This window comes from Histomonas meleagridis, assembly GCF_020186115.1.
Source record: "Histomonas meleagridis strain 2922-C6/04-10x chromosome Unknown contig_23, whole genome shotgun sequence".
Lineage (NCBI taxonomy): Eukaryota > Parabasalia > Tritrichomonadida > Dientamoebidae > Histomonas > Histomonas meleagridis.
In genome coordinates, this window is record NW_027150820.1 from 936,864 (window position 1) to 947,170 (window position 10,307).

Consider the following 10,307-nt stretch of genomic DNA (forward strand, 5'->3'; position numbering starts at 1 on the left):
ACGATCATCGAGCTTTATAAATTTATGACATGTGAGCTGAAAAATTATTTGTTAACATTTTAATCGTTTCGAAATAAAACGCTTATTTTGGGAAAAATTTATATTTGATTTAAATTAAGAAATTGGCATTCTTCACTATACGCTTTTGGCAACAATGTATGAAATGTCGAAAATTATTATAGCTTCTTCTTAAGCCCACGTAATTTTCATTCTTAAGATCTCTTAACTCATTGATTTATTGATCTCAGGAAAATAAAAAACATTTTCAATTTTCTTTTGTTTGCCAAGACATTAGTTCGAGGCCTAGCTTCTAACATGTTAGTAAATTGTAGTGGTGAGCCTTCCTCAGAAAAACGACTGCTAAAACCCCGCCAAAATAACCGTGAAGGTGATGTTCTATGGGGTACACTAAAAATGTCACTTTTCTTTAAGCTCAAAAATTTTCTTGTGGGCTTAAGAAGATTCGCTATGTCATATTCCAATATAATTTTATAGCTATAAAAATTATACTAAATGAACGTTGTGTTGATATTTTTACCATATCAACATAATGTGGATTTCATTAGATATTTTTTAATTTTAATTGGGGTTGAATAACAGTTTTTTTTAAAATCACAATCAAACAAAATGGCGGTTATATAAAATTTTGAGCATAACCGCCCGTTATAACAATTGTCATTTTGTTATTTGTATAGTTTACGAAATGTTCAAACGCATCTTCCTCAAGCTTGAATTCTAAAAATTCATACATGTGGATGGAACATATTGCATGTACTTTGCTTCAAACATGGGAATGTGAGGGTCCTGAATATCAATCTCCTACAGAAGTTTCACCGTATGATGTAGATCAAGAAATCAATTCAAAAATCGCTTTATGGAAAGGAAACATTACTGATCTTGAGATAGACGCTATTGTCTGCCCTGTAACAGAAAAGCTTGATGCTAATAGTGGTGCTTCTTTAGCAATACATAAAAAAGCAGGGAAAAAACTAGCCGCAGAATGTGCCAAAATCAAACAAATTCCAACTGGTGAAACAGCGGTCACACCAGGGTTTGAGCTTCCATCTAAATATATAATTCATGCTGTTGGTCCAAGAGGTGAACAACCCAAACTTCTCAAGCATGTTTACAAATCAATCCTATCACACATCGATGGCATACGTATTCGTAGCATCGGGCTATGCTGCATTTCGACTGGTGCATTTGGTTTCCCTCATGCCGCATCAAAAATTGCGCTTGAAAAACACTTCGAATTGTTTTTGTTCTTTTCGATGAACAAAATATTAATGCGTATTATAAAAATGCAGCCTTTTATTTCCCTCTTCCTAAGGTACTACCTGAAGAAGAATTAAGGGAAATTAAAATGATTGAAAAAAGATTCCATGAATTGATTGAACCATATATGCGCGACTTCCCATCCGCAAAAGACATAGGATTACCAAAGTTATGGCGTGAGATGAAAAGGCAACATCATTTTGCTGTTCCTGGAATGTTTGGAGGATTCTCTTATATCCTTCAGAAAGACGAAAGTGGACATTACGTACCGAAGACAAGCAAAGCTTCAAGAATGGACTTTTATTTCGGAGAAGATTATGTTATCACAGCGAATGAAACGAAGATAATACCAAGAAAATATTGAAATTATTTTTATTTACTCTCAAATAATTTTGATTTACCGAGCACAGATTGAACAATTGATTTTAAATGAATCATATTTCCATGGAAAGGTGGCAAATTTGTTCTAAGAGGTAAACATGTAAAGTAAACATTTAAATCCATTAATTATTTTTTACAAATTTCGCTTTTATATCATGATTTTTAATAAAAACATTCTATGCATAGAACACCCCATTGGTATGCATACTAGTGAATATAAATCTCAATGGTTAATAGCATGAAAAAATCATGAAATCCCAAAAAAGTTATTTTAGACAAAATAATGCAAAAAGTGGCATTAAGTTAACTTTTTGATAAGGTTCAGCAAAGCCGTTATTTAATTTGGGGGTACGCTAAATAAACGGCCGAAATCTACGTTGGAAAATGTGCTGGGTGCTGAAGAAGGTGCTTCCTGTAAATCAATTCTATTCTTATGCAGTACATAACTCAGATGTATATATCGCAAATGAAGATAATTTAATTCGTCAATGGGACTTTGAAACTCAAAGGGTCATCTCAATTTTTCGTGGACATACAGGAAAAATCACAGGAATCACCTTCGACTCACGAAGCAAAGTTTTATTTAGTACTGCAATGGATGGTAAATTAAATGTCTGGTCAAACCAACAAATATTAGTTGGACAATTTATCAACAGACAAAGGCCTTCAGATTGTTTTGGATCACCTCTTTACTCTCTTGCTTTTTGCAAAAAGAATGGGCAATTATTTGTAGGTGGTAACAGTATTGTTTATATGTTTGATGTTCAATGGGGATCTTTGCAAAGATCACATGAAACTGGAGAACCTCAATATCTCATTCCTACTATTAAAATCAATATACACACAGATGCAATTCTTAAGATGATGATTTCCAGTGATAGATTAGTAACAGTTTCACAAGATCATACAATTTGTTTTTCACACATTGATGCTCTTAGAGTTCGAAAGAGTGTTTCTCTTCCTAAGCGTCAATCGATTTGTAGTTTAGCCTATGATTCCAAAAGTGATGTTTTTTTAGCAGGTTCATTTGATGGTAAGATACATTCAATAACGCGTGATGGTCTTATTCTTCAAAGTGATAGTATTAGTAATTCTTCCATCGTTTCCATTGCTGTTGATCGCGTATTAGATCTTGCGTGGGTTGTAACGGTCGACGGCGGTTTGCGTCTTTTAAGCTCACAAAATTTCAATACTGATTTAACACAATATTTTGATGTATTACATGAACGTCCTATTATAGATGTATCCACGTATTTATATTATAGTGTTTATTATAATGAAGAACAACGAGAAATGATTTCCATATGTAATGATCATTATATTTTTCGATATCAATTTGATGAATCAGCTCCACAAGTCACAATAAAAACTAAAGTTCCATTTCATTCGGTTTTACTTGTTGACTTTAAATCGGATGAAAATTCTTTTACGAATGAAGTTGACGATATTTCTACAAATGTCGATCAATTAAAACCAGGTAAATATATTGTTGGCGGTGATCGAGAACTTAATTTTTATTATAAAAATGGACTTTATCAATATGAAAATGTTCGAAGTATTCCAATTGAACATCATTTAACGACTCTTAAATATTCCAATGAAATATTTGCATTTGGAGATGACATTGGAAATGTATATACATTACAAATAAACAACTTGAAAATGAATCAAACGGAAAACCCAATAAAAGATTGTATTACATCAATACATATTATAAATCCGAAGAAAGTTATTGCGACAACATTAAATGGTAATTGGCATATATTTATAATCGAAGATGAATCAGAACCGATCAAAGAAATCATAAAAAAAGAAAATGCACATAATGGCGCGATTAATGATTCGATAATATATAATAACATTTTTATCACTGTTGGCGCTGATGGGTTATTAAAGTTTTGGGATATTGAAGATAATAATAATAATAATAACAAAGAAATTAATACATTTTTCATGACGTCATCATATACTATAACAATGAATGAAATTAATGTAATTGATATGTCGAAATATGGTGAAATTAAACAAATTTATTATTCGAAATGTTTAAATAAATTTATTACAACACATGGCGATTCTTATATTCGAATTTTCGAAACTAAAAATGATAATCAATTTCAACATTTACTTTCTATTTCTTGTAATGGATGTAATATTACGACATTTTTTGTTGATGATCCGAAATTTATTTTGGTAAGTTTAAATGATAAAACAATTCGTTGTTTTGACCTTAAAACTGGTGAATTAATCCGTACATTAATTGGACATACAAATCAAATTTGTTGTATTTATAGTCAAAATAATTTTGATTATTATATTAGTTCATCTTGGAATTGTGAAATAAAAATATGGAAAAAATTTGATTTTGATAATAAAAATTTTATACATCAAAATGTTATGAATAATAACAATAAAAATAATGTAAATGTTAATAAATTTTATGATAAAAATTTCATGAAAATTCATGATAAAAAATCGAAAATTAAATATATTAATTCGAGAAATAATGTGCATTTGATCCAACCAATTCCAGAATATGAACGAAGAAGAATAGAAATCGAGAAACGAAAAAGAAAAGAAAAAGAAGAATATGAAAACAGACAACGAACTCCATTGGCGAAAGATTTAAAAGAAATCGAAAACATTATATTAGGAATGATGTAAAATTGTTTGTAAAATATTTATTTATTTTATTTTGTTTTGATATGAGCATTTTTTGATTGAATTGAAATTTTTTTGGTGACAAAATTCGTATCCTTTGAAAAGTTTTTTATACTTTCAAAAAGTGTTTAGGGAGAAAAAAATTATCGGTAACAAAATTCATGCATCTTCTCCAAATTATGCAATTTATCTCAGAAATAATTGATGTAAATGGATTTGCTTATCGAGTTAGATATAACAAATTTGTGTTCATCAAGAATAAAGCACATCAAAATCATCAGTACCGAAGCATTTCCAAAAATTTCAATTATAATAGTATGCACATGGCATTTGCAGTAAGCAGGTATTTAAGCATTGATAAAATTAAGTCAATTATCCTGATATGCGTCAACAATTTAAAGTACTTTTTTAAGCAATTACATTTTGTTAATAATGAAAGCATAATCAAAAAATATCCATTATATTCCTCATTTTTTCCAAGTGATCTGATATTTTTAATTAATTCTATTTCACTTATATTTATTTATTATTTAAGATATACTTTTAAAAAATATAATATCAACAAAACAAAATGTAACATTTGAATCATTTCATTAATATTTATTTTATTTATCAAAAATTCATTTCAATTTGTATATGTTAATGAAAATCGAACATTAATATTAAATAATGAAAATGATTTTTCAAATGATTATAAAAATTATCAAAAATCAGCACAACATTTAATCATTGAAGGAATTGATACAATACCAAGTTCAGCTTTTTCAGAATGGAATTCATTATCTTCAGTTGAAATTGGTAAATTAGTTTATACAATTGGTCAAAATGCATTTTCAAGCTGTAATAACTTAGAAATTGTTGAATTAGGAGAAGATTTAACAACAATTGGAACTTATGCATTTCAAACTTGTATTAATATCAAAAGCATTGCAATTCCAAAATCAGTTACATCAATATCAACAAATTCATTTTTATATTGTTCAAAACTTCAATTTATTTATGTTTCCAATGAAAATTTATATTATTCTAATTATGAAAATGATGGAGTTTTATATGATAAAAATATTGAAAAATTAATTTGTTATCCAATAGGAAATGTAACAAATTCATTTACAATACCAAATTCAGTTATATCAATTGGAGAACATGCATTTGAATCATGTAATAATATCAAAACGATTATTCTTGAAGAAAATGTTGAAACGATTGAAAGTCATGCATTTTATTCATGTTCTAATTTAGAAACACTTTTTATTGGCAAAAATGTCAAAACAATTGAAGATTATGCATTCACTGATTGTACTTCACTTAAATGTATTTATTTTACTGGTAATGAATCACCAACAATTGGAAATGGATTTTCTAGTATTACAGTTACATCTGTTATGGTGCCTTCCACATATAATGGTGACACATTTGGCAGCTTCTCTGTTGCCAAAGGAACAACAATTGACGAATGCATTCCATCAACACAAACATTTACTAAATCAAATACATTCACATTATCAAATACATTTACTAAATCAAATACATTTTCTCAAAGCAATACATTTTCTAAATCTAATATATTCTCATTATCAAATACATTTTCTCAATCGAACACATTTACGTTATCAAATACATTCACAAAATCAAATATATTTTCTCAATCAAATACATTTATATCATCAAATACATTATCTCAAAGCAATGAATTTACTAAATCGAATACATTTACATTATCAAATACATTCACTAAATCAAGCACATTTTCACAAAGTAATACATTTACAAATTCAAATTTTACTAAATCGAATACATTTACATCATCATATACATTTACTAAATCAAATCCATTTACGTTATCATATACATTTACTAAATCGAATATATTTACATTATCAAATACATTTACAGATTCATTTCGTATCGATGATAATTTCACATATTCTATTGCATTAACATATTCATTAATATTTACACAAACGATTTCTATTAATACGATATATTCGAAAAACACGATTTCCCTTTCATTTCATAATTCTATTTCTTATTATATTTCGACATATATTATTTATTATGATTATATCATTGTTCAATATTCTACATATTTCAAATTTTATTCATATTTTTATACATTTTTTTCACGAATTAATATTCATAAAGATAATCATGATGAGAAAGGAATATCGACGACAATTTTGATTGGAATTATTTGTGGAACAATTTTTATCATATTTGTTATTGTTGGAATTATTATATATTTAATTCGACGAAATCGCATAATGCACTCGAACACAGAAATCGAAAGATTTGAAGCGAACAATAAAAACGGAGAAGAACGAAGAGAGAACGTTGACAAAGAAATTGAACAATTTGTTCAAGAAGAAGAAGATAAATGGATTTAAATTATATTTCTGATATTTTCTAATGAAACGAAACAATTTTTCATTTTTAGAATAAACATATTATATATTTTTATTTTGATTTTAAAAAGCGGTAACTATAAATTTAACATAATTTTTCTGTAAATTTTCTTTAAAGTAATTCAATTGTTTAACCAATTGCAGGTCAATGTGCACATCGCTCAGTTCAAAATTTGGTTCATATTTTTATTGTATTCCAAAATTGTTAATACATATCGATTTTTTATTTGCAAATACGAAATTACATATCAACATTCACTCGTCATATGGCGTAATTGGTATTCTTTGCGCCTCAAGAGCGCCCAAACACATTTCAGCCTGTTCATGCGTTGTTGCCTTCAGCATACAGAAGTAAAACTTCCAGTTGTCCATTGCCAGTGCAGTTACCTTCTCTTTGTAACTCCATTTTCCTTCGCTTGTTGTCGTGATATATTTGACAACACTTTGAATCGATTCGCTACTTAAGTCTGTGACGTTATATGCCTGAGAAAACTTATACTCAAGCTCCCAATTAAGCTCAGATGGGTTCATCATAATGTCGGCAAAATATTGCTCATAATCAATTAATCCATTTTCATTAAATTGATACACACGAAATCCTGGATTATTATTATGAGCAGGTGAGACAGAAGGACTAGATAAAGAATACCCTTGGGAAGCACCGGTTTGCCCATAATGAGGCATGAATATGTCATAATGAGTATGGGCCGCAATTGAATACTTTACATCGTACTTTTTGACAATTTCATCAAATCGTGAAATATATTCCTCGTGCCAGCCTTGCTTGGCATTAAGATCCGAATGGCCGGGTGGAATATGCATTGTGATGATGATTGTAAGCCCTTTGGATTGACCTTCGGAAATAACACGTTCCATCCATGAAAATTGATCATGTGGATCAGTACCACTGTCACTACGTTTAGTGGTGTACATAACTGTGTTCAAAAGGAGAAATCGGATTTTGGCAGGTTCAAAATCATAATAGTAATACCCTCCTTTTTTAAACGTTTCCAAATGTTCCCCTTGAAGACCAAGACGTGTGATGTTGGTGAGACCAAGAAAGTCTCTTTCATCTGTAGAAAGACTGCCATAATTTTGATAGAAATCATTATTGCCAAGAGTTAATAAAAGTGGAACATCGGGATACATATCACCCATCTGATCGAGCAATTTTTTTATGAAAGCAATGTGGGAGTCAAAATCAGAATCAACTGAATGACCTGGAATATCGCCACCACAAATAATAAACTGAGGTTTTTTAATGATTTTCGGAATATTTTGTATCATTGATTGATATGTTTCATTGGGTGTATCGCAATTGTATTGCCCGTATTTATGTGTACTTGGAATAAGAACAGAAGCATTATTACAAAAATATGGCATATCTGGGTTGCCATTTGGAATATATGAAGGATCCAAATGTATATCGTTAATATAAAGAAATTCGTACATTTCTGTATTTTGGACAACTTGATCTTTTTGAATTGGGAAGCTTGACCGCTTGAGAAAAATTGGAAGAGTAATAATGATTGACGCAGCTACAAGAGAAAATGTATTTATCGCTGGTTGTCGTTTTTTATCCATTTTTCTCTTGCAATCAGTTGCCGCTACGACAAAAACCGTAATTTAGGTGAACCGTTATTTGATTAGGGTGCCCAAAATGAGGTGAAAGAAAAAACAAATGTATCAAAAGTAATCATAGATTTAATCATATAAATCACTCTGAATATTTTGTTAGTCCAAAGCAAGAAAATAGGTATAGGTCCAATTAGTCGTGTTTAAAGTTAAATTGAGAATCTTATTTTAATGCTTATAAATTTGTTTTTAAAATAACTAAAAGCTCAGTAACATTTATAACATATTTTATCATGCAATATTTATCCAAGAGCGCAGTTCAGTTGCATTTTTAGTTTTTTTTTTTTTTTTAATTTTCAGTAACGGTCAACAAAAGAAGGAATGGCCAAAAACATGGAAAAGAAAGAAGAAAAAGAAAGAGAAATAATTATAAGATTCAAAAAACTCACAAACAATCCAGGCGAAGAATTTTATGAAGTTCCTGTTTCTGTGTTTTGTCCAGTTGCTGCATTAAAAGATATTGTTATCGAAAAATGGGAGATTCCAAGCGAAATAATGACTCTCCGTTACAATGGAAATGATCTCATTGATGACGAAAAAACAGTTTTTGATTTGAAAATGAAAAATAAAGACATAATTGAGATTGATATTCATGAAGAAGAATTCGATCCAGAAAAAGCCAAAAAGTGCATAAGCGAATTAGCGCTGATGATTTGTACTCTAAATGATAAAGCTTCACAAGTTCAAATTGCTTTAAATGAAAATGATATTGATAATGCAAACAACTCATTTCAGCAATTTGCTGATTTCTTTGACGAATTTTCTCCAAAGGTATTAGAAAAGCTGGAAAATCTTCCAAAACCATATTGAGGTTTAAATTACTAAAATGTATTTTCACTATCCATTTCTAATAAATATAAAAAGCATTTTGCTCTTGCCTCTAAATTCATCGCACAATGAGTAACGTCAATAAGATTAGCAATATCAATTACAACTCAAATGAAAATATATGTTTCTCTATTTTTTATATATAATTTCCAAAACGGAGGACAATAGAATAAAAACTTTTTGTATTTCTAATGTTATAACATTAGAAAATTGGAAAATTAGAAATATTTTTATATATTATTATATAAGTTTTTAAATCAAATAAATTGATTGATCCATAAAACATGAAAATATGAATGAAAATATTTTTTCAAATTAAATATTTGAAGGTGAAATGAAGATATCATAAATTATTTATTTCCTTTCTTGCCTTTGTTTTCAGCAGCAGCTTTCTTTTCTGCAGCGGCCTTCCTTTCAGCAGCAGCTTTAGCTTCTTCTTCCATGAAAGCATTGATGATTCTTTCCTTTACAACAGATGCACAGTAAACGCCACCATATGGACGGGAAACTGTACGCTTATGCTTTGGTAATCTAGCAAGCTTCTTTGTTGGTAAGTGCTTGATACCTGGGAGTGGTTTTCCTGTTTCACCACAGATCATTCCCTTCACGCGCTTTTTGATGTAATGAGCTACAAGTCTATTTCCTGGGGTGCGTACTGGAACAACACGATTGCGAAGTGTGTGGTATGGATTGCTGCGACGAAGTGTGTAGCGATTATCTCCCATAGAGAAAAGGACGGCCAAACCGCCAATGACGATTAGAATTTGGGGTGCACCATATTGAAGTATTAAATATTCAAGCGAAAGCATTCCATCATGCAAATATTGAAATTCCAAGTTCAGATACATTAATTAGATTAACAACTATGTGAAAAAAAGATACCTGGGAGTTTTCTTGATTTTCTAATCATATTTTAATTATTTAATTTTTTGAGAAAGAAGATATGTTAAAATTTCTATTTACTAACAAACTATATAAAAATTTATGATTAATTTTCATTTTTTGTCAGTCGACAGGTTTATTTTCACGTCAGTGTATTACAATTCCAAATTTATTCACAACAATATGAATCATTAATAGTTAATATTAGAATAAATGTAAGAGAAATTGGTGAAACAGTAT

The 10,307-nt window shown here is 29.4% G+C and overlaps 4 protein-coding genes across 4 annotated transcripts; 2 read left to right on the plus strand and 2 right to left on the minus strand.

The window, feature by feature from the left end:
• Window positions 1-755: 755 nt before the first annotated feature.
• Window positions 756-1,352, plus strand: GO595_003882 (Appr-1-p processing enzyme family protein; the record flags this gene model as incomplete). Its single annotated transcript, XM_067916951.1, has 1 exon — window positions 756-1,352. The coding sequence occupies one exon, from the start codon at window positions 756-758 to the stop codon at window positions 1,350-1,352; it is 597 nt and encodes a 198-aa protein (XP_067776169.1).
• A 5,625-nt stretch (window positions 1,353-6,977) lies between these two features.
• On the minus strand, window positions 6,978-8,306 carry GO595_003883 (Ser/Thr protein phosphatase; the record flags this gene model as incomplete). The annotated part of the gene is made up of 1 exon (XM_067916952.1): window positions 6,978-8,306. The coding sequence occupies one exon, from the start codon at window positions 8,304-8,306 to the stop codon at window positions 6,978-6,980; it is 1,329 nt and encodes a 442-aa protein (XP_067776170.1).
• A 384-nt stretch (window positions 8,307-8,690) lies between these two features.
• Window positions 8,691-9,167, plus strand: GO595_003884 (uncharacterized protein; the record flags this gene model as incomplete). The annotated part of the gene is made up of 1 exon (XM_067916953.1): window positions 8,691-9,167. The coding sequence occupies one exon, from the start codon at window positions 8,691-8,693 to the stop codon at window positions 9,165-9,167; it is 477 nt and encodes a 158-aa protein (XP_067776171.1).
• Window positions 9,168-9,535: 368 nt separating this feature from the next.
• Window positions 9,536-9,910, minus strand: GO595_003885 (ribosomal protein L34e; the record flags this gene model as incomplete). Its single annotated transcript, XM_067916954.1, has 1 exon — window positions 9,536-9,910. One exon carries the CDS (start codon window positions 9,908-9,910, stop codon window positions 9,536-9,538), a length of 375 nt encoding a protein of 124 aa, XP_067776172.1.
• Between the last annotated feature and the right edge of the window lie 397 nt (window positions 9,911-10,307).